The 25276-nt window shown below is 34.1% G+C and overlaps 1 protein-coding gene and 3 long non-coding RNA genes across 34 annotated transcripts; all 4 read right to left on the reverse strand.

Moving 5' to 3' along the window:
* Positions 1–7530: 7530 nt before the first annotated feature.
* LOC103962926 lies at positions 7531–11889 on the reverse strand. Its single transcript, XR_007255649.1, has 3 exons — positions 9745–11889; positions 9582–9663; positions 7531–8229 (listed from the first exon to the last, which is right to left on the reverse strand). It is a non-coding gene; the product is annotated as an uncharacterized LOC103962926 (long non-coding RNA).
* Positions 11890–13993: 2104 nt separating this feature from the next.
* Positions 13994–25140, reverse strand: LOC125473862. The gene is made up of 3 exons (XR_007255650.1): positions 24709–25140; positions 24530–24608; positions 13994–14415 (listed from the first exon to the last, which is right to left on the reverse strand). It is a non-coding gene; the product is annotated as an uncharacterized LOC125473862 (long non-coding RNA).
* On the reverse strand, positions 14662–19410 carry LOC103939967. Of its 19 annotated transcripts, none has more exons than XR_007255633.1 (9): positions 19141–19404; positions 18762–18884; positions 18621–18643; positions 18430–18545; positions 17862–17900; positions 17340–17418; positions 16960–17005; positions 15395–15433; positions 14662–14925 (listed from the first exon to the last, which is right to left on the reverse strand). XR_007255633.1 is itself a non-coding variant. In XM_048577216.1 (9 exons), the coding sequence occupies exons 4-9, from the start codon at positions 18454–18456 to the stop codon at positions 14842–14844; spliced, it is 306 nt and encodes a 101-aa protein (XP_048433173.1). In that variant the 5' UTR covers positions 18457–18545; positions 18621–18643; positions 18762–18884; positions 19141–19407; the 3' UTR covers positions 14662–14841. The 19 variants fall into 19 exon arrangements, 13 of the variants coding, with proteins under 13 accessions (XP_048433173.1, XP_048433166.1, XP_048433165.1 ...); XR_007255634.1 differs by having other exon boundaries at positions 15361–15433; XM_048577216.1 differs by lacking the exon at positions 16960–17005 and adding an exon at positions 15208–15245 and having other exon boundaries at positions 19141–19407.
* On the reverse strand, positions 19640–23276 carry LOC125468024. Of its 13 annotated transcripts, XR_007255647.1 has the most exons (9): positions 22604–23276; positions 22473–22518; positions 22186–22274; positions 21799–21844; positions 21521–21620; positions 21370–21415; positions 20812–20859; positions 20589–20634; positions 19640–19839 (listed from the first exon to the last, which is right to left on the reverse strand). It is a non-coding gene; the product is annotated as an uncharacterized LOC125468024 (long non-coding RNA). The 13 variants fall into 13 exon arrangements; XR_007255642.1 differs by having other exon boundaries at positions 21521–22274; positions 22604–22719; positions 22883–23276; XR_007255641.1 differs by having other exon boundaries at positions 21521–22274; positions 22604–22746; positions 22883–23276.
* Positions 25141–25276: the final 136 nt, after the last annotated feature.

Below are 25276 nucleotides of genomic sequence, written 5' to 3' on the forward strand. Positions count from 1 at the left end.
CTAAGGGTCTCGAAGAGATTAGGGATGGATGGCCTAAGATTCACTCAACCAAGGGTAGGCGGATTTGGTAATTGGTCTGTCCCGATTTTGATAGATCCCGAAAGAGGCGAATTGCCAGAAAGTTAACGGAGCTTTCTCCGTGTTGCTAATTGTGGATTCGCTCACACGACCAAACCAAACACTTGATTTGAGAAGGAGAAATCACTCACTTCAAGTTCACAAGGCAAATAAACTAGTTTTTATTCAATCAAGTCTTTCATTCAATGATTTATAGTACAATATTTATAAAGGTTTACAAATTAATAGACCTCAAGTTTCTATGACATCCTTACAACTCTCAAAACAACTGTACAAATTCCTAAGTAATTAAAATACAAAACCTTTAAATTGTTTTCTTCAAGGTATACCTCACACATCATTCTCCTATTCTCGCAAAAAAAAAAAAAAAATTCCACAAATTTATATTAGTCTTTCCTTGATCTTTTAGATGTCCGACTGGCATGTTCCACAATAGCCAATTCAGCACCAAACTTTTTCAAATTCCTATAGACCATGCACACATTAATCTTTTCTTCTTGAAAATAATTACATTGAAATAATGCTTCCAAATCACTTCTTCATATTCATGACTTGTGAATGAGTATAGATAATTCAAATCATGTTGAAGAGTTCCATGTATGCATCAGCTAAATAGCAAATTGGACCAAACGTAAGAGTCCATAATGCCTCCATGTGTATGTGATATGTGTAATACAAGGAAGATTGAGTACGGTAAATTTTTATTTCGAGCTGCTAGATTCATCTCTTTGTCTTGTTTTCTCAATCACCCATAAAAATGCAAAAAATTTACTTCTCTTTCTTCACTTACTGTTATTCCTAATGTATTTTTATTTTTAAAACTTATTACAAAAACTTAAATAAGATAGAGAAAAAAAGCATAAATTCAACCGCCACGTAGCATCATAGCGTTGGAACTCATTACCCGCCATCAACCAAACTCACCACCGCACCTGCTGTCGTTCTCCTTGCTGCCGGCCGATTTTTTTTTCCTGCCTTTCTCTTCTTCTCTCTTTCTCTCTTCCCGTACCAAATCCAAATATAAAGACCGTCAAGATCAAGAACTATGAGATTTCAAATTTTTAGAGATTATTGTCAAGACTTGAAGCCTCTCACCATATCCGTTGTAAATCTTTCCCAACAGCTATCAATCATAGAGAAGAGTAAATTTGGAAAGAAAGTAAGAGAGGGCAGGAGGTGAAAGAGAGAGAAACGGGAAGAAAGAGATTGGAGGTTTTGGGCTCTCCTTTTTAACTTCTTTTTTATTTTGTTCTTATGGCTTTTTATTAGGGTTTATAAGTCATTTACAAAATATAAAATATGTCATTAGAATTTTTTATTAAAAAGTGGGTGGTGAAATAGGACATGTGACTATGTGAGTGGCTTTAGTATTCATTTAATATCATGAAAAGAATATTTATCCAGACTTATTTTTTCCTATGCTCTTGAAATATTATTTTGATCTCGTCTTGCCTTTTGAAATTTAAATTTTGTCAGTTAACCCTTCCACTCTACCAGCTGGATTCAATCTATTTCGTTAAATATCAGTATAATTATTGATGTGTCATTCAGAAATTATACGGCAAGCAATAGGAAGATGAATAGACAGATAAATATTCTTCTTATAATATTAGACATTAGTCAAGAAAGCACCTTACAAGATCTTTAACATTTAAATATATTTAAAAAAAAATTGAAATTCCACTGCAAAATCAATCGATAATATAAGGAGTATTATTTATAAGCACATCAAGTGTACTAGTGTAGTTCCTTCGCAAATGAACCTCAAAATACCAAGAGCACCATTCCCTTATGCAAAGCTTTCAGATAGTCTCATCTTGAGATCCATCTGAGCTCTCTGCATTTCAGGGAAGGAAAAACTTTACTTTTAGTGCTGGTGCCCTCCATGTTGAATTATTATTAAGTTGAAATGGGACACCACGACTTAAATTGATTTTGAGATCGTTTATGTTAGTTTTTGGGATGTGCACTTGGTGTATATATTGATCTTATATGTTTAATTGTTGATATATGAAAGTGTGATTAACTGAAGAGTTACTTTATATTTGTTAAAAATTGTAATTTTAAATCACAAAAGAGAAAATATTTGATTCATCACACGATGTTCTCTTAATAGCTATCTGAATTGACATATGTGACCCAAGTGATTACAGCACATATTAAGGTGACAAGCAATGATTACAACACCACTTATACATTTAATATGTGATGAAAAATTTACGTTACTTTGCATCCAAAAAAAAAAAAAAAAAAAAAAAAATATATATATATATATATATATACACACGTCATTGATAATTCGTCATATATAGTAAGAATTTTCATATTTATGTACGAATATTTGTCGTCATAAATACCATATAGGTGGAGGAAGAATAATTAAACAATGTATCGGTATTTTTCTCATGATGTCACACACATAAAGAATTTCTTTATTCTTCTTAGTAATGATATTTGAGAGGAAAACAACAAGATGTGAGATTACCTGAAAACGGGAAATACGTATCATTCTTAATTGCACAAGCAAAACTAAATCCACGAGAATAAGGAAACTTATATTATTGATTATTTCCTCCTATAGGCTAACATAGAAAATAAAATATAATTCCAAAATTTTATAAAACTTGCCTATAGGTTTTAGGTTGTATATATACTCACATTCTATTATTTGGAAAAACTTTCCTGCTTTCCCATTATCCAACAAGAAAATTAATAAAACGTGTGTGATTAAGATATTGAATTTTGATAAAACTTACTCTAAACACTATACGCTCACATAATAACATCGTACGTATTAAAAAATTACGCTTACATGATGAGGATCTTCTTGGATCATTTATTTTTCCAAGACTTGTGAGAGTTGACTTTCCTTTGTTAACTTCTTCCCGAGTCCAAATAGGGGGTTGACCTTGTTATAATCTTAACTATAAAGAAGAGGCGCATGCACGTCCTGAACACACCATCAAATATCACCTTTCATACTTCTTGGAATTTCTATAGAGTACTCCCAACGTAGTCGAGACAATTTGCCTCGGACAAACTCCCCTCTGTCTAAGACTAGCTTGCACCGTCGTCGTAAAAAAGAAATCAATTAATGGATATACCTCATTCAAAAAAACCTCATCATGAACAGGTATATGATGACACAATTGTTAAAATTTCTCTTTGTTTCTTTACTATATAGAATATCTTAATAATTCCCTATGGTTCTACTTAATATATAGCATGAAGGAACCACAATTATTATCGTGGTCTTACGTAAAGGAGTAGTAATCGGTTACGATTCTAGGGTAACAAGAGATGAGGGACGTCGCATAGGTAATTTTTTTTATTTCCTTCTCCTTCTCCTTCTCATTCTATTATTATTTTTGTTTTTGTTTTCGTTTTCTTTACAGGTTTTAGGGTTTATTAGCTTCACCTTAATTTATTTAGTCTTTGAATATTTCATATTTTCAGTTAGAGAGACACAGGAAAAAGTTTCAAAAGATTCAAAAGTAACTCCAACCAATATAGTTGTAACGATGGCGGGGAATGCTGAAGAATGCGAAAAAGCTTGTAAACACTTGGAGGAAAACGTATCAGCTAAAGATTTGAAAGGCTCTAAACCTGTTACACGAACAACAAATGTTGGACTCCGTTATATACAGACTATTAGTCCTCCCTGTACATTTGGATTATACATTGCCGGAGTGGAATTGGAAATTTAAGTGTTTATAATATACCACTTTATACTACAATTTAATGGTATTCTTCTTCGCATGTAAACTCGAATCTCGTGGATGTGACGAGTTCATGACCAATTTATTCATTCAGTCCTCAATGTAATCGTACATATAAAAAATGTCTATAATATAGTTATTTAATTATCTTGTTATTATTTATGTGCAGAAGCCAAAGGTGTCTCTTATCGGGTATGCTTACGACGAAAATAAGCAAAAGGGTAAATTGTTTTCTAGGAACATCACTACAATTGATGCATTAGGTGGAGGTGAGGAGGCTGCTAAGGATGCAATGACTGAAGAATTTTCTAGGTTTAAAAATATCAACAAAATTTCCATAACTAAGGCAAGCGAGGAAGTCAGCTATGTATTGTTACAAGCATCTTTGCTCGATCGCAGTACTGGAGGAGATTTGAAGGGTAATTAAGTAATCTCTCAATCAATTTGTTTCCTCAGTTGAGTTATCAATCAATGTATTAATTTATCTGTTTATCGATCGGTTGGCAGTGATATATGTGACATCGAATCAAATCGAACGTAAATCCAACAACACTGTTGTCCAATTGTATATGAAATTTTTTCATCGATTAAAAGCTGTTAACAAGACGTCAGTGTTTATTGTTTATAAGCCGAAAGGAAAACTTGCGGAAGAAAAACTAACGGGTTGGCTTGAGTAAGTTACTTCTCTCTTGTCTATATTTATGATCTTCTCTCTTCCCTGTATATACTCATAATATTTTCAACTTGTCTAGGCACGGAAGAGATATAAAAAATTACGGGCATCCCTTAACAAAATTGAAGGGCAACTATTATCTTCGCCTTGCGACTTTCACTTCAGAGTCCTCTGTTAAAAAGTTGCTTCGATTAACAACCGTTGTAGATGAAGTGGTTAAGCTTCCATTTATTAGATCTTGGTGGAGAAATATGTATTTTGATGTTGAAGGCGACCAAGACAATCGAGTTTATATTGCAACGGTTTCGAAAAACTTTTTGGGAAATTTGTTAACAGTTAGCCAAGGGACTTGGCGGGTATTTTAAGCCAAGGGACATGGGAACATAACATGCCTAGTACGGAGAAAGCACTATGACATTATCAATAAACTGTTGCTTATATGATAGCCAGATTAATGTATACTTATACAGCTGGTACACAATATGTATATAGAGTTATGCATGGCACGGCCTGCTTTGCTTGAAATACTCTCTCCAGGAAAGGAAAAAAAGGTTATTTAGTAGCAACTGAGTTAAATATGTATGGAATTGAATTGAAATTGTTTTGAAGGATGGTATAGATGCACATGTATATTTATTTGGGAGATGTTAATAATTATTTATAATAATATCTTCTCCATCACAAATTAATCCTAAAACAAAAATAAAGCCATACAAGGATTCTTCCACACACCGGCTCCTGATCTCATGCGGTACTGGAAATATTTGGGTTCTGTTGTGGAGTTGTTTTTGGATTTGGATTTTGCTTTCAATTTTGCCGCCATGGCGTCATAAGAGAGAGAGGGATTGTAGAAGTAGCGTTTTTAGCGTTGTGAAGTAGAGAGATTGTAGAAGTAGCTAGGGCTTTTAGTGTTATGAAGTAGAGCGATTGCACAATTGGGGTTTTAGCATTAGGATGGTGTGAGAAAGTAAATAGTAGAATCAAGGTTTTAGCTTGAGAGAATTGTGAAAACCATCCATACATTTTTCAAAATAGCCCAAAAACTCGACCAAAAAAAAAAAAAAAAAATAAAGAAAAGAAGGCCCTATACAACAAACTTGAAAGTATTGACTTTTTAAGCTGTAAAATCAGTTTCTTTTAAAATACAAAAGAGGTAATTTCCTATTAAACCGAAGTCGGCCCTCTCCCTTTTTATACATCACCATTTTCCTAATAACCCTGAAACCCTAATTTGTGAAATCTGTGCCTCTCCCTCTCCTGACTTTCTGATCTGCAATATATTATCTGTGGAAAGCCATGGCCAAATCCAAAGCAAAAACTAGAACCAAACCGAAATCCAAGTCTCACCTCCCTAACGCCAAAATCCTACTTGCGCAAACTGTCTGCGCCAAGGCAAAAGTGAAGGCCAAAGCCAAACCCAAATACAAATCCGGAACTAAACCCAAGTTTCGTGTGAGATCCGGATCTGTGGAGAAACCCCGACGGAGAGTCCTCCATATCCAGAGATCTAATGGTATGGCTTTTGCTTTTGTTTTAGGGTTTGTGCTGGGAAGATTACCTTGAATTTTTTTATTTGACTGAATGAGTAATATTAATAATCCTCAATATCTCCCGAATGAATATATATGCATGCAGATACTTTCCTTCAAGCTCACAATTACATTCAACTCAATTGCTACTTAATAATTGTGTAATTGGCTCAATACATTTTGTTTATAACTCTATAGTATGCATGTTGTGCTGCAAGAAGATTTAGGTTATATATTGTTATAACAATAAGTGATTTAAAGAATTTTCTTCTGCTTCTTGTATTTAACAATGGAACTACTAACAAACAGAAAAAGAAAAATGTTTACTAAAGGACGTTGGAGACTCGAAGGCTCAACTCCAGATCGAGGTAAAAACTGAACAAGAAGAACGTAGCACTGTCGAGTTTGCCGTAAGGAAAATGAGCACTTCAGTTCTGCCTGTCCATACTGGAATGGTGTTCCACCTGGTGCTATTGTTGGCGATGGCTATGGTGTAGTTTGTGGTATTAATTTTTGATTGTCAACTCTACAGAAACCCCAACCTTTGTGTCCACCCTGGTGGTTCCTGGAAAGGACGTCTTATTGTCGCATATTGTGACTATTGTAAGCATAGTGGTCTCCACTGGCCGGAAAAGTGCCCAGAACGTCCCAAGGACAAACCATATGAACCCCTATTCATCTCATCCTCTAAGCCGAAGCTGCTGAAGAATGTATTCAAGGATTAAGATGGGGTTAAGTCCTGTCTTTTGGTAATGGTGATAAATGAAATGCAATCCACAATGCATTTGCAGGTTTTCATTGCCTTTTTAAATCGTTTGAGTTTTCCTATGTGACTCATAACGTTCAATCTAAGTTTTTTTTTCTTTTTCTTTTCAGAATATCTCAAGCTCATTAATTTGGGTGTACGTTTGTAAATTCTTTCACGCTTGAACATTGCTTTTATATTTCAGATTAAGTTCTGATCGCAGACAATGAGAGAAACATCGATATTAAGTTTTGTGACACTTGATCGCAGACAATGAGTGAAACATGGATAGCAGATTGAATAAACATCTGTACACAACTAAATACTAGGAAATGTACAAGAGAAAAATGAAGTAAAAATTACTTTCCAAAAATAAAAAAAAATTCATTCTAATCATCTTTTGAAATGAAGGCCCATATGTCCAACGCATGACGAAAACAATGGTTTGAGCCACTGATCCTCTTTGGACCGTCAGCAGCACCAACAAGGTAGGCCCATTTCCAACCATAAGAGCTTCCACTTACAGCTATACCACATCGAAAGAAACAACCCCAGAAAAATTAAAACCCCCCACAATAAATCCCCACCTCAGCAGATCGACGAAGAATATCAGAGATGAACAATTCAACAAGTAATTGAAATGAATTCAAAGATTGAATATCAGAGATGAACAATTCAACAAGTACTTGTTCCTGTCACAAAAATATCTTTGAATCCAAAATGTTAATGTTTGAGCTACTTTCAAGCTAAATTTCTCTGTGTAATTGTAATCAATTCAACAAGTAATTGAAATGAATTCAAAGATTGAATATCAGAGATGAACTTTAGAGAGATGAACTTTGAGCTACTTTCATAGCTCGAATCTACATGGTGGGATTTATAGCTGTTGCATACCCACACTCACACACTTGCAGCGTGACTATTATCAATTTATCACGTGCACAACACATGTTTTCATTTAACTTCTAACAAAGTAGACATGTGGCAGAATATACATCCTAGAAATGATATAATCCTGGCCGTTCATTACATTATTTGAACTTCAGCTATTCTAACACTTAGAACCTTTCGAACTCCATTTCTTTCTTCCATTCTTCAACTGCAATGCATCTGTGATCCAACTCCCATGCTTATCCACCAACACTCCCTTCTAAGCTGGTAGCTGGCTTAACTCCAAGCTTCTCTCTGAGTGTGCATAATCTATCTTTTGGCAGAGCCTTGGTGAAATATCAGCAAGTTGATCTTCTTCTGATTTACAGTAGATTAGATTGATAATGTTTGATTGCAAAGCCTCACGAATGTAATGATATCTTCTCCCAATGTGTTTGGTTCTTTGATGAAACACAAGATTTCTTGTCATAGCAATGGCATATGTATTATCACAGTAGAGGGGTAGCTTCAGTTTGTTTTTCACAAAATCTTGAAGTACAAACCTCAGCCACACAGCTTGAGTAGTTGCCTCAGTTGCACTCATGTACTCTGCCTCTGTTGTTGACAAAGCAACACTATGTTGTTTAACTGAGGCCCAAGAGAAAACTCCACTTCCGAATGACAAATGATAAGTAGAGTATCAAAATAAAAGATTGATACTCCAACAAATTAGCTTTATCAGGTATGACAATATTTATGTATGTTTTACCAAGGCCATGTACAGACCATGGTAAGCAAAAGAGATAAAGATGCACCTAGTTGCACCAAGCATTGTGATTTGTGATGCGATCACAAACTGCCAAGAAAAACTCTCAGAAGAAAGTTGATTTATGTTAGAAAACCTATTTCTTCTTAGTATCACGGACTGCTAAATTCTATTTACAACAGTCTTCCTTATTATAACAAACGTAAACAAGTTTCTTACCTACAATCCATACCAAAAGGACATAGGTGTATCCATGAGTTACAGCCGAGATGCAACGAGTAAGTGTAAAAGGACGAACTATATATATATATATATGGAAAGTAAAAGGTAAAATCTTACAAGTTTACAATCTTTGGTCTCATATTTATATGAACTCTAGTGGGTGAACTGTATACCTCCATGTCATGTTAAATCAATGATTTTCACTTGTTATTCATTAATTTGTTTTTGAACTTATGCACTACAGAAGTTATCATGTAATCCAAAACGAAGTTCCCTTTGTTCGCCAACTTATCCATGAAACCAAAAGAAATTTGAATTTTATTTTGGTACAAAAGAGCATTTTACATAGAATCTGTGAAATGAATTTAAATATTCTTAACATTAAGAATTTGTGAAATGAAATTAAATATTCTTAACATTATTTCTAATACCTAGCTTAACATTATAATACCATCATGTCTCAAAAAAAATGTTGCTTTCACAAATAAATGATTATAAAAAAAACAAAAGTTAAAAACTTTACTTTCAAACAATATAGCAACTGCCAGATAGCCATACTTGTCTAGTAATTTATTAAGATTTAAGATTCAAAAAACTAGAACCCACACGTTGTTTTCACCTTAATCTTAAGATGGGATACAAACAGTTTACAATATGAAAATATAGTTCCCAAATGATCCAATCAAGTTAGCAGAAGACAAGATTAGGACACCATACCTCAACAGCAAGCAGAACCTTATATAGTTTTACATGTGGAAAATGCTCCCTGATCTTTCGAATGATTGAAATTGAGTACTGTATCCTTTTGGAAAGCCAGCCAGCAAGGGAGGAATATCCGAGTTCCAACTTAACTGAATATGCACTTGCAGGTGGGAATTAGGAAGCAATTCTGATCAGATTATGGATCATTTTTTCTCATTTTAATGTAATTAACTAACTAGTCCAAAGCAATACTAGGTAGTAATCTGCAGTTGTTTACCTTTAACTTGTTTAATTGCTCTCTTATATTCCTTCTTTTCGGGTCAACATGATCATGTCTTGGGGACTCAGAAACAGAAGTTCTGTAGAAACAGCCGGCAGCGCAGTCAGTGGCAGATAGATGATAAAAAACAGGAAGAGAAAGAGCGGGAGGGGGTACTCACTTGATAAGGCCGAGACCCTGGCTGGGAGTGAGGCGGATGCGTTGGAGGAAGGAATGGCAAATGCTGCCGGTTGTTGGCATTGAATTTGGGGAGCTAGGGTTTGGACCGTAGGGTGATGATGAAGAAGACCTGGGATTGGGGGTTATAGCGATTGCCAATCGCAATCATCGTCTCTCGTATCAAAACCCCACAATTCTTCCTTGCCTTCACTTTCACGTGTTTGAACAATAAGCTTTTGGGGAAATAAACATAATTTGCTAAGTTCTTTTACTTGAAATTAAAACTTGGCTAGTTGTTAAATTTCTCCCTGTAGATACATGGATTTTGTTCATAATAGTTCTAGAACTTATCACTCCTGTTTCATTTCTTGCTGAGGGGGATGATAACTAGACACTTTTTTTCACGATGGTTTAGGAATGTAGTCTATTACTTGAAAAATATGAATTTTCTTCTCTTCTGAAAGTACTTGTTAATGCAAGCAAGGTTTTACACCAAATTTTTAAACAATAGCTGCAGGGTAAACTTGAAGGGGATAAATTTAGTGTGCATGGTGGAAATAATCGTGAGGCAACTGGTACAGTTGATGGGCTTTGCTTGACACACTATATGTACACACTTCGCATTCCACATGTCACTAGTGGAATGTTAGACGGTCACCCCGTTTCCTTGCATGAAGTTGATGAGAGCAAGTCGATGGAATGGTATGCACAGTCGTGCGAACTCAGAAATCATCATATTTGAAGTGCTGATGTCAAAGTAAAGGACGAAAAGGGTCGCGTGTTCTTGTTGACAACCCGAGCAGACGGTTGGTTAAAATCATGGGTTAAGTGTAACCCATGTTTTAATGCAAGATATCCCCATCTTCCATTTCCGAACTTGTTATTGTTAGTGAGGTAAATTTCGAGACTTGACATACTTAGGATGATGCTTTCTTTTTTATTGTTGTTGTATGATGTTATGTTGTTGTATCATGTTAGAGATATCTTGTGTGGTATGAGGGATGTCTAGCTGTAGACAAAGAGGAATCATTCTAATATCAATCTAGACCTGATTTTTTTAGTGTCTTTTGGCGGGCGATATAGAGCAAATGCTTGGGAATCCAATTTAGCCTCCCGACTTGTAGCTACTAGCATATGCAAGAACATAGCTCTATATTGCCCGCCAAAAGACACTAAAAAAATCGTGTCAAGATTAATATTTAAATGATCACTCTTTGTCTGCAGCTGGACATCACCGTACAAGATATCCCTAACATGATACAACAATATAAGATGCAACAACAACAACAAAGAAAGCCTTATCCTAAGTATGTTAATTCTCGAAATTTACCTCACAAACAGTAACAAGTTCGAAAATGGAAAATAGGGATATCTTGCATTAAAACATGGGTTACACTTAACCCATGATTTTAACCAACCGTCTACTCAAGTTGTCAACAAGAACACACGACCCTTTTCGTCCCTTACTTTGACATCAGCACTTAAAATATGATGACTTCTAAGTTCGCACGACTGTGCATACCATTCCATCAACTTGATCTCATCAACTTCATGCAAGGAAACGAGGTGACCGTCTAACATTCCACTAGTGACATGTGGAATGCGAGGTGTGTACATATAGTGTGTCAAGCAAAGCCCATCAACTGTACCAGTTGCCTCACGATTATTTCCACTATTCACACTAAATTTACCCCCTTGAAGTTTACCCACTGGAAGTTTACCCCTACAGCTACTATTTAAAAATTTGCTTGCATCCTGCATTAACAAGGACTTTCAAAAGAGAAAGAAACATTCATATTTTTCAAGTAATAGACTACATTACTAAACTACCGTGAAAAAAGTGTAGTTATCATCTCCTTCCTCAGCAAGAAATGAAACAGTAGGAGTGATAAGTTCTAGAACAATTATGAACAAAACAAAAAGAGCTTGCAAAAACACAAAATCCATGTATCTACATGGAGAAATTTAACAACCCAGGCCAAGTTTTAATTCAACTAAAAGAAGTTACCAAATTATATTCTGTTTATTCCCCAAAAGCTTATCGTTCAAACACGTGAAAGTTATTCTACTACCATTTCCAAAACAATAATGCCAACTACAAACACCATTTGGAAATAATTGAACTCAACACTTCCGAAGGTTAGTGCGAGAACACATAACAATGCAACCGAAAACAATTATCAGTACAAGCAACAATACCACAAGCCCATAAACAACCCTACACCAATTCATGTACTAACATAACACAACAATCCCTCCTCCTAGTACTAATAATGGTATGTACTCTTATCTGTCAGTCCAGCTTGTGCAAAGCAATTAAAAATTTTGAAACCGAAAAACTTACGGAAACCAACCAATCCACAATGGCAGCAACAACAACAAAGCATGATTAGAAACAAAACATGAATGAATTCAGAGACATACAAGCACTCTTAATCTTCCCCTACCCATTTCTCTCAAATTTAACACCCCAAAAACTCCTGTTGCCTCTCAATTTCCCATAAAAGAAATTTTGGCAAAAGCCAAATCAATCAGTCACTAAGCAATAGCCATGTCGCTTAAAAGAATTAATGAATGTATGTGCACTCCGGAATACCAAAAATACCAAAGAGAACTCAATTATGAGACATGAGACAAATAAAAACAAATGAATACAATTTGGTAACAAAACCCGCTTCTAATCATGGTGTAGGTCTACTTTCTAGCTTTGTCAATAATCCTATGCAACACCGACATGGAGCTAAGCTCACAAGACTCAATTTTTTTTAGTTAAAAAGCCCTTGTCTTAAAGTGATGGCATCATCCACTACCACATTTGGTAAATAAGGCTGATGGACATCTCAGCTATAAAAGTTCCCCTTATCTCATCCCTTTCTTGCAACTCACAAAATCCTTTCTTTGAGTGTGGTGAGCGAGCATCTAGGTTGTTATTCAAAACTACTGAGTGAGTATGCATGGTAAGGAAGAAAATGTGCAATTAAAAATTTTGAAACAGAAAAACTAACGGAAACCAACCAATTCCACAATGGCACCAAGAAAAAGAAGCAAGATCAGAAACACACACATCAACAAGGACTTTCAGAAGAAAAGAAATGCTCATATTTTTCAAGTAATAGACTACATTCTTAAACCACCGTGAAAAAAATGTCTAGTTATCATCGTCGTCCTCAATAAGAAATGAAACAGTAAGAGTGATAAGTTCTAGAATTATTATAAACAAAACAATAAGAGCTTGGAAACCACAAAATTCATGTATCTACTTAGAGAAATTTAACAACTCATGCCAAGTTTTAATTCAAGTAAAAGAAGTTACCAAATTATATTTTGTTTATTTCCCCAAAAGCTTATCTTTCAAACACGTGAAAGTTATTGCACTACCATTTCAAAAACAATAATGCCAACTATAACCACAATTTGGAAATAATTGAACTCAACACTTCCGAAAGGTTAGTGCGAGAACACAGAATAATGCAACCGAAAACAATTATAAATACAAGCAACAATCCCACAGGCCCATAATCATCCCTACACACACACGCCCATAATCAACCCTACACTGATTCATGTACTAACCTAACCCAACCCAACAATCCCTCCTCCAAGTACTGATAATGGTATGTACTGATCTGTCGGTCCAGCTTGTGTAAAGCAATTAAAAATTTTGAAACAAAAAAACTTATAGAAAACAAGCCAATCCACAATGGCAGCAACAACAAAAAAGCATGATCAGAAATAAATCATGCATGAATTCAGAGACATCAAGCACTCTCAATCTTCCCCTACCCATTTCTCTCAAATTTAGTATGGAGAGCTAGAAAGAAAATGTTAAACTAGTAACAAAAACCTGGACTCGAAAAAATTACTATTGGAATATAATACAAATTGCAAAGACCCAAGTAACATAGTAAACCATGAAGCAAGCGTCCTTCGTGCTGAAATCAGAAATTGACCTCAAATATAAAGAAAACAAACCAGAAATTTGTGAGTAATAATTAATTCACTAAAGAGCATCCCAATTCATCAAATGACAGCAAACAAATAAATTAATTCAGAAAAATTAAAAATACTCATACCTTTCTAGTTTGAATCCAATCAACTTTGGTTGTCGATTTGATGAGAGACTAGGAGCAAGCGAAAGAAAAAGATACACTAAGGACTCGGCGGTACGCCCAATCGGTTCAGGCAGATGGAATCGGGGAAATTAAATAGAACAGTGCAGGAAATGTAAGAGGAAGGGAAGAGAATTGAGATTTAAAAGGAAAGAAGGTTCATTTCATTCATCAGATCCCCTTTAACAGAGCACAGCCACATTTACTTATATTCAGCTGGAAGGGAAAACCCTAGCTAGAAGAATAAAACGCAGCCATCGTGTGTCGTCCTAATAGCCTGGGCCTTGAGCAACAAAGCAAGTTGAGAACTAACAAGTATGGGCTGAAAGAGAGCAAATAGGCCCAACAATATGGTTCTTAACACTCGGAGTTCCGAGGTCCTCCTCTGCAAGCAGAGTGTCTTAAAAACATAGTAATATCAAAGTAGCCCTTAGTCTAGGAGCATAAAACTAGAAGCCCCTCTAAAAGAAGGAGTATTGTGTAGGAAAGGAGTTTTGTTACTTAGCTTTCACTTGTCACGCTGAAGCGGTCCAAGATTGGATCGTCGTCCATCCATAGCCTCTCTACGTAACAACACACACATACAGAGTTAATGAATGGAGTAAAAGAAAAGGGTACAAAGGAGGGAAAATAAAAAAAATAAAAAACAAGTGTATATGAAATAGTTAATACTAGAAATTTGTACCCGCGCGGTGCTGCGGGATTTAAAATTATATGAGATATTTTATAGCTTCAATTTTCATAAATAATGTTGAGAGAGAACAGAGAACTACGAATGGCAATGCAATTTATATGTATTATCATGAACGGATACCAAGAGAAAAATCTATTCCTTCAAAGTGCAAAGAAGAAGATAATTGTTCATTCAAAAAGTTGGACTAATGATAACTGCATAACTTACAAATGCAGTATTGAGAGTATACCAGTCAAACAAAGCTTGCTACATGCTAAATAAAGTTGAATGTAAAGCTTGGATACCAGACTTGTTCCTAGCTTGAGGAGTTTCCAAGGAAGGAAAATTTGACCTTTTGTTGTAATAAATTCCAGAGTGTCTTGGATAGTTGTGAATACAACTGCAAAACGTAACAAAGACAATTAGGCAATGATTAAAAAAAAATCAAAATTGAGTTTGGGAGCGTGGAGAGAGAAAGAGAGAGAGAGGTGGTAATTTGACTTGTGAAATTCTCAAATCAAACATTTAAATGAAGTTTAATCAAAATTTAGAACAAAATGTTAATTAGAAATGTGTTAAAATGGAAGTAAAAAAGATTGAAACTTGCCTAATGTGATGTGTACAATTTTACCATCTGTTTGTGAAAAATATACTGCTGTGACATGCCATATGTTGATCTTGCCTTCTTGGAAGTGATATTAGTCGTCGATTTCCAAGTAGCTAAAATCTGTACAATATTTTAAATTATGAGACAAATTATTATGTCAAAGTTGTGCAATAAAAAATAATTTATATTTCTATATTGACGCAAGTTATGATTTTAATTTGCATATACCTTGGTGGAGTTATTCTGTGTATGAGTTTCTTACATTCATCATCCATGTTATGTGAAAAGCTGATTCCAAGTTCTGCAAGAAGTCACAAAGAAATGAAATATAAAATTGGACCAAAAGGAAATTTGAAAAAACAGAAGGAAGAAAATATTATTTCAGTCATTTTCCAATCTTTGAATTGGAATGACACAGAACATATGACTAAAACTTTTAACTTTCTAGTTAAAGTCTTAACTATTTTATAAATTTTTATCAGCCAATACTGGAAAATGAATGTAAGTAATGCTGAAGGAGGCAGACAATAAAAGTCGATGTAACATGTAAAACCCAAAACGTTAAAAACATAACATACCTTTTTCAAAGACAAAAAATGTTGCAAAGGGAAAAAATGTGGTCTGCAGAAAATCTGAAAATGAGAAAAATCGAATTTGATAAAACTGTATTTGAAGAGAACTATTAACTATGTAGTGAAAACAAAATTAATACAGTTTTTGCAAAACAAACTCCATGAGTGATTTATTCAACCAACCCGAGTTTATTTGACCATAATGTATGTCATCTTTGATTAATATCATCTGCGAGAAAACATTTTGTTTTCTACACATCAGTAACCACTCATCTCTAGAGGCAGTATCTTTCTCTAGCTCCGCGAAATCCATGCATTGCCTTTTTATGTTTTGGATTTCGCTTGGCTTGGATGAGAGGTTTTAGATCTGTTGAGGTGGAGGTGGATTCTACTACTGTTGTGACTCTTCTTAATCAGCAGGATAATTTTCTCCATCCTCTCCACATCCTGATCTGTGGCTGCCAAGCTTACTTGAAGATGGACTGGCAACTCTCCTCTGCTTCTTCAAAGCTCAAAACTTTCACACTCAATGGATCAAATAAGCCTTGTTTTTAATACCCTTTTGGAGTTTGATCTTTAAGTCTGTTAAATTTTTTATTTATTTTTTGTCGATTTGAATTTGTGGGTTTTGTCTCCCAATATCAAAAGCTTATAGTTTTATATATGTCAGTAATAATCCACAATATCTCAATTTTTTTCCAAGCAAAAATAAATATCTCAACAAATCAGTGCTTCATTTGGTATTCTTCTTTCCAGTTCCATATCAAAATCTATTTACATCCCTATGTTCTATAAAGAACAATTGATATGAAAAAATTATCTTATTTACATCCATGTAGTATAATACACAGTAAAAAATTATCTGATTCGTTGCCAAATATTTGATTTTTTGCTACGGTTTGTTATTTTAGCGAATTTGGTTGTTGATAATTCGTATTTTTTATCGTTCATTTGTGTTCTATTGGGGTTGTATTTTGCTAGAATTTCATAGAATTTGATTTGGCTGCGTAACTGATTGGCTTAAAATTTTGTGAGATTAAATATTTCTTGAATTTGATCATTAGATTTCCCTTTTTTTTTTTGTTTTTTTTTGTTTTTTGCAAATATCTTGTTTTCTAGGTCCCACCTTTTAACATTGTTGTTCAGTACTTCACTCTTCTTTGCAGCAAAGAAATGTTTTTCTTGTACCATGCATAGGATTTTTAGAAATGGATCAAAACTAACATGAGACATAGAACTTCTGTGTTTCACTTACTTATTGATTGGGTTACAATCTCAGCATGAGAAACTCACTCCATGATCTGAAAAACATGGAAGAATAATATAGCTACAGTAGACAAACTAACCTACGATTTTAGAAATACAAAGTAGGATAAATTTGCTACATGGAGATCCCACAACAGAACCAACTTACAAATATTCTAAACTCTCATCCAAAATTCAAACCGTCTGCAATTCTATACAAAAATATAAAGTTGTATGACAATTACTACAATTTGAAGCAAAATTTAACCTATGCAATAGTTGAATTTAATAACTCAACAATATTAATATTCTCAAGAGAAAAAAATAAAACACAAAAAAATAAAACCCCATATAAAAAAATCCAAGACTTTGTACAGAACATAGGCTTACCTTTCTTCAAGAACTGCAATTGAAATTGCAGCAGTTGCGTTTGTTGGCTGGTGGGAGTCATTTCGCTGTGCAAGAGTTGCTGAAAATTTACCAAAATCTTAGTAAGATAAAGAACAAAAATAGTAATCACAAACTCAAATTTAAAGCATAGTTTTGTAGCTCCTAATTTTTTTCTAAATAATGCAAACACTCTTGCCTATCTCAGATGGCTATAACTCATCTCATTGAATCAAGCCTATTCTCTTAAACCAAAGATGAAATTGTTTCATGATCTGCAACTAATATGATTTACAACTAAAAAATAAAATTAATCAACTCGAAATCAAATATAAATCCAATTCAATTTAAACCTACCAAGCATAACAGAACAAATCATAGATAGACAATCAATCAAACAGAACTGAATGAGATTTAGCTCCTTCAAAAATTTCACATTAAACCCAATTATAAAGCACAAAATCCTACCCAAAAATGAAAACAGAGATAAAACAAAGCAAAAATCAAACAAAAAGGGATGGGTACCTCTGTTTTTGACTCGAGATCTCTGCGCGTTTTGAATTTCTGCACACAAAATATATTACTTTATGTAACACTTGATAAAATTTGGAAGGTCCTTATATAATAAGATTCATGTTTGCTTATGATTTTTTTTTTAAATTCCCAAGCAAGAGGATTAGTAATGGTAAAGCTAAAGTTTGGGGATTCATGTGTGATTTGGCTTTTGATGTTCAAATGACGGAGAATGAATTTGTCAATGTAAGTTGGCAAATATTTGATCGAGTAAAAACTATGTTTAGCCACAAAATACTATCATGTAGTCAGATGGAAGCATTAAGGATTAATTTTCATTAATAGTATTCGATCTATTTGCAGACATTTTGTATGATAATCCTTTTTTCGTGGTTAGTCAGATCAATTAGGGATATATTTAACTAAAATGGTAACACATTTTAACTAAAATGATAATACAATTCAATATCCTTTTCTTTGAATTGGAGATTAAGTAGAAAATATTACCCACAAATCATCCACATATTCATAATTATGCATGAAAAGTAGAAATTCGAAAAGCAAAAACTAAATCACTTACATGGCAGGTCTTCAGCAAGAATAGCATTGCTGCAACCAAAATTGATACCAATAAGCCGTATGAATCTTATTGATTATGAGTACCAATTCTCTAGATTGAGCACTGCGGGGTAAGATCTGCACTTGTGGGTAAAATCAAATTAGGTTCTCTTTAATCACAGGTGCACCAGAAAATTATAAAAAATTTCATACCTTTAAGTTTCAACGTTTTTACTCTGGAATCCAAGAAAAACCCATATCAGATTCTAAGTGGGTTTATCACAAATAATAATTTAATCAGAAATTAACACTGAAAATAAATCAAAAACACAAAAAAAATTGAACTTTTCGTACCTCTAAGTTTCTGGGTTTTTACTGTGAATCATATTGAGAACTAAGGGCGCAAATTGCTGGAGGAGAAGACGAAGAGGGAGGAAGCACGGGTTTGTTTTGGCGATGAATGGGAAAGCACGTCAACTTCCAAAAAAAAAAAAAAAGAAAAAAAAAAAGGGAAATCTAATGATCAAATTCAAGAAATATTTAATCTCACAAAATTTTAAGCCAATCAGTTACGCAGCCAAATGAAATTCTAGCAAAATACAATCCCAATAGAACACAAATGAACGATAAAAAATACGAAATATCAACAACCAAATTCGGTAAAATAACAAACCACAGCGAAAAATCAAATATTTGGCTCCTGGGTAGTTGAGAAGAAGTGAGATTTAATTACCTGTTGAAGGCTAGAGAAATTGGTTGCACGATTAGGCGGCAAGGAGATCGCAAAGCAGAGACCAAAAAGATGAGGAAGCAGATATCGAAGGGATCACAAAGGAGAGATGGAAAGGAACAGGAAGCAGAGATGGAAGAGATCGCAAGGCGGAGTGTAGGACGCATGATTGAAACCGCCAACCCGTTGCAGAGCAGCTGAGAATTCTGTGTTTCGAGTGTTTTCGGCAGAAGTCGAGAGATTTCTACTGGAAACCATGCGGAAACCATGGCCAAAACCGTCATTTTACTGTGGAAAACACGAAAAAAGCAAGACTTGAAGAGCAGCTGAGGGGCAAAAACGGAAGAACACTGGCGAAGGAACAGTAAAAAGGACACAGAGGGAATTAAACAGAAAGTTAGGCATTTAGTATATACTAGATAGTTTTGCGCGCGCGTTGCTGCGGGATCACAAATTGTGTGAAAAATTTGTTTCAAAGATATAAAAAGATTGTATGACAAAATGCTGAATAAATCTTTATATACGAAAGATTTGATTGATACAATCTATATACAAAAGATGATGTGCATGTGAAAAAGATTAATCTTTACTTACATTCCTGCATTCTTACATTTTTCGAACTCACCTACTTTAACTCCTCCACACTCAATAGGCACGAACCTTCATCTTTCTTGTTGGATTAAAAGCTGGCAAATCGCAGAGCTGAAACCATTTTCATTCAATTACAAAGTTGTAGAATCAAAATATCAATTTTATCAATTTACGAAATCACAAATATGCAGATTAAATTGCATGTAAAGAAATGTGTAAATAGAAAAGTATCAAATTGCAAAAGAAAAGTTAACACAACATCACTACAATAATAAGAAATCTCAAATAATAACATCTACCACATATGATTTTTTAAAATGGATACCGGTAATAGATAACTTATAGCTTTCACTTGCTTACTGTTGTTAATGAGATACAAAATACAGCCAACAAAAGAAAACATAACAAATACCAAAAGAAAGATTAAGCTCCCAATCAAGTATTTAAATGAAAGAGATGTAAAGGTAGTCAAATAACTGAAAAACATCAATGTTTCAAATAATAACCATCACAAAATTATTCCACTCAAAGTCCCCTAAATAACACATCATGGGCATCCTGCCACGATTATCTGAGAATATATCATTGGTTACTGTTGAAAATATACTGCATTATCTTGAATTCAAAGTACAAACAATGAAGAATGCACATGAAGAACACACAATTTCTTTGCAAAACAATTTTATAATGTTGTAATGTTGAATTGGAAATTCAGAATGAACTTCATTAGTTCAATATGAAAAATTCAAGAATTTAATTACACTGAAAAATGAAAATCACGAAGCAACGAAGAAGCAAGCAAACTACAGAATTCAAAGAACCAAACATGCCAGAACTGAAACATTAAAAATAGCATTTACCTATTTCAAAGATAAAAAATCTCAGATATCAGTATATCAGCACTCCCTGCAAAACACCAAAATCAGAAAATTAGAAAAATCTAATTTGATATCATTGTATCTTAAGAAACCACCAAATTTCCAATCAAAGAAAAAGTAATAAAAACCCCTGCACAAAATAATCAGAAGATAAAAGCTGAAATTTGTAAAGCATTTGTGCAAAGCACTTATTAGAGGAACTTACATATGGATGAAAGTGTTGGTCTCTTGTATCATGTTAGAGCAGCATTAGCTGGAATTTACAAATATAATACATTCTGAGCATTCGAATGATTCACTTTGCACAAAACTTAATCATCCAACTGTGCAGAAAAATAAAAAATGCACAATGACAAATTTGAATCCATAGTACTACAAATTTGAATCTATGCACAATGACAAATTTGACCAGTTTTTATTGGTGTCATTACCCCCAATCTTGTACCATATACCAAGGTACTGAAAACATACTGTTTCACATTTAATTACACTGTTTCACATTCAACTGTGTACACATAAAATTGGTATCAAATTTATTTCAGTAATGGCTCAATGGTGTAAGGATTCTTTATCGCTTGTTTTGACTTAGACAAATTTTTTCATCATTGCGCCTTTATTTTTTTCTAATACCATCACGTAAAATAAATGCAAACCAAGAATATCTAGAACAATATAAATAAGGAATTTCAAAACATTATAGCAGAAAATCAATTACATGCAACTTTTCTTTAAACACTCTTTAAATGTAGAAAACAAAACTAACCTTTTTTGTAGTAGCGATGATAAGGAATTAAAAACCAAAACAACATCTGCTAAAAAATACAAAAAAGAAAAATCAAAATGAAAAAAAAAAAAAATCAATCTTCAAAACCATATGCAAAATAGCGGATTTGTGTCATCATCATTATCCTCACCATTATCATTATCATTACCCACTTGCAATTCCTTGATGTCTGGTTTCAAATTACTCTTAATTCTCATCCAAGTTAATGGGTTTTGAATCGCCACCAACTTCTACAATTCCCAAATCACAAAATTCTAGTAAAGGGTATGCCAAAAACACAAATTCCAAATTCAATTTCTTTTTGTACAGGACAATAGAAAGATTGAGACTTTTTTTACTTCTACAGTTCTACACACTTTCGAGCTCTAAATTTTCTCGGAAACAAACAGAAAGTCAAAGAAGTTGTACCTGGTCCAAGAGAAGAGCAGTGCTAGAAGAGATCTCTGGTGAGAAACTTAATAAGATGGACCAAACCATTGAACAAAGAAACCCAGTAAGACTAAAAGAATGATAATCAACCATAACAATTATAGTTAACAATAAATGTAAAAACCCAGAACCATTAACCTTCTTTAAAAATATGAACTATTGTCCTTATTACTATGTATTTAACCAGATCGCAAACAATCTCATTAGATCTCATGATATCATGAGGGGGCATAAACACATGCAATTATCAAGAAGTTAATTCTCCAATTTCTAATCACAAATTCCAAACATAAACAACGGAGTGCAAGGGATAAGAACATATTGGACTGATGAACGGAATAGCTAATGTGATGAAAATGCTCAAACCTTACTAACAACGCTGCAACTCCTGAAAAATCATAGACTCACAAAATCTGGTTTTACCAGGCAAACCGTGGACAACCCATTGCAATTTACTGCAAAACAAAATTGTTAGTATATCCAAAACACGATTAAAACCCACAAATCCATCACCAAAACAAATAATTTCCCTAACAAAATTAATCATATTAATAATTTTTTCAACCTGATATATAGATACACAACGACATGTATAAACATATCAGAGATATAGAGAGAGAAAGAGAGAGGTAGAGGTAGAGGTAGAGAGAGACCTGATGGTGTTGATGAACATTGGAGAGTGAGAAAAGCAGAGGACAACTGGAGGTTGCTAAAAGAGATTAAGTACAGTGAAAAATTAAATATTTGACTTCTGGGTACTTGAGAAGAAGTGAGATTTAGTTACCTATGTAAGGAGAGATTGGGAAATACTCTGAAACCCTTGCATCAGCAATCGCAAAATCAGGAAGAAAAAAAACCTTGGAAACCAATTTTATGACCTTCCACATAGCGCCGACAAATCTAGGTTTACAGGGATGCAAAACTCATCTGAAAAAAGAGAACCCAAACAAAATCTCAAATAAAAAAAAAAAATTTAAAAAGAAAAAAGAAAAGGAAAACCACGATCACAAAACCCCATATTTGAACAAAAGAAAACCCCAGATGTAAGATCCGAAGAACTCACCAAGAAATGCTATCCTTTATGGGTAAAATTTTTCTTCGAATCAAATCGAAAGCGTTTATTGGTTGGGTGGTTTTTCAGCAAAACGGAGAAAGTGAAAGAGAGAAAATCCCTTAAACCACGAAAATCAGCAACCCTTTCCGCGAAAGAAAGCACGGTTATCACAGGAACAGAGGATTGGAAGAAAGAACAGCCAAAACGAAAAGAGCAAAAGCCGAAATCAAGAAAAGCAACGAAGGAACAAAACCCTAACTCAAGATGACTCTCGAAGTCGAGAGAATAAAATGAGCGCCTCGTGGAAAACAGGTACACAAACGGAAAGAAAACAGAGAAGCGAGGGCAGTTCCGTCCGGACACTGGTCATCCACAGTACCCAACCCCTACGGGTTTTAGTATATATGATATACTTTAATATGGAGAAATGTAAAAAGTGGTATCTAAGAAATGAATTTTTCTACCTAGCTAGGGTTTGTTGGGGAGTGTAAGGTACAAATTTTTGAATTTGAATTTCATCCGAATTTAAGTTGTGGGAATCCTAGGATCCTCACATTCCTAACCGTTTATTTTGAATTTTTTTATTTAAAATTAAACATAAATAGTACATAACAAAAACTGACCGCTATGACTAAGATGTGAGGATCCTAAGGTTTGGATATCTAACCCACAGCTTCCATGACACGACAAAAATGTGAGGCTCTCTGCCTTCTATGTTCATCATCTTCATCATCTTCCATTGCAAAAGTCTCATCTCCACCTTCCACGAGATTGAGCAATTCTTCATGTTGTGCCAACAATTTTTTTTGTTACTCATACAATCTCCTCGAAGAAGACATTGTAAGAACTCAAGATTTAAAAACGATGAATAATGATTATGAGCTACAAAAGAAGGATTGAGTTTGGTGTATGAATGATGATGGATGTAAGGTTTATATGGACAAAAAAAGAAAGGATGAGGTTCTGGACAATGTCACGTGGCACTACATGATTGGTTGAAAATCTATCGAAACCTTGACTAAATTATTGTAAACAGATAGTGACACATGATGCGTTGGGATTGATTGAAAATCTTATCGAAATTTATCCACAATAATAATTTCGAATAATGACACGTGGCATGACAAGATTGGTTACAAATCCTATCCAAAATTAAAACTAATTTTTTTTTTATTTTATAAAAAATAATAATATTTTAAATGGGTTGAGTGCCAGCATATTTTTTAGACTTTGTGCCAGCACATTTTTTAGGAGTGAATATGCATTTGGCCAATTACTGTTCATTGTGGTTAATCACTATTCATTTGAGTGAATTAAATGGGCTTGGTGCCAACGCATTTTTAGGAATGAAGTTGCTCAAATGTATGTCTATTATTAAGCATACGAAAAACTTAATACTTATTTAGCACTAACAAAATTCGAAAAGATTACTTTTCAAGACAATTTTTTTCAAATTCATTAAAATTTCATATGCGAATTCTTGAATATCTACTGTGGTACAATATTCATGTCATATTTCTCAAATTTTGGCATGGCAGCAATAAAATTCTAGCAGCATCGCTGCTACAATACGATTTATATACACCTAAAAATGAAGAATAACAAACAAATAAAAAATTGCAATAATAATAATATGAACTGTGAGCGAATGTTTACCCCAATAACAAGGGTGGATGTGCTTGTTTTTCCTTTTCTTCTTTTCTCCATAATCATCATCAGCAATCGATGCATCCACCTATCAAACCAATACAATGCAATACAATACAATTCAATATAAAGATGCAAAAGGAGAAAATAAAATAAAAAACATAAAGAAAATAATAATAATATTGTACCTAGCCCCCAGAATTGTAGAATTTTCTTGACTTTGGTGATGAATATTGGGCAAAATTCACATCTTTTGAGAAAATTGAAGATTGAAAACCACAACCAAAAGTAGATCTGAAGAAATCAGAATTTGTTGCAGAGGACATGGTAAATCTGGGAGTTGTTGGGAGACCAGAGGTGTGATTTGATTTGTGATAAATTTGCTAACGATGACAGGATCAGAAAGTCTGACTGCTTCCGAGTGGATTGGATTTGACTGGTTTGCTATAACAAGGAAAGGAAAGTACAAGGCGTCTCTCTCCTCTCCTAGGAGGAGGAGGCGGAGGAGGAGGAGGCGGCGGTGGTACTCTCAAGTATTGTCTACTTTTGCTTTTCAAGTTTTAATTAGGGTCTGCAAACGGGCAGAACCCGTGATACCTGTTTTCAAAGCTAAACACAAAAAGGGAAAGGAGGAGCCTCGGGATTCTATGGATTTTATGATCGTAACCATTCATTATACATTGTATAATTAGAAATTATTTTAAAATTTAAAATTAATCATACGATACACGATCACGATTACGAAATTCGTAGGTT

Source organism: the organism of the source record quoted next, unplaced genomic scaffold, assembly GCF_019419815.1.
Source record: "Pyrus x bretschneideri cultivar Hongxiangsu unplaced genomic scaffold, Pyrus_bretschneideri_v1 Contig11, whole genome shotgun sequence".
In the NCBI taxonomy this organism is placed as follows: Eukaryota; Viridiplantae; Streptophyta; class Magnoliopsida; order Rosales; family Rosaceae; genus Pyrus; species Pyrus x bretschneideri.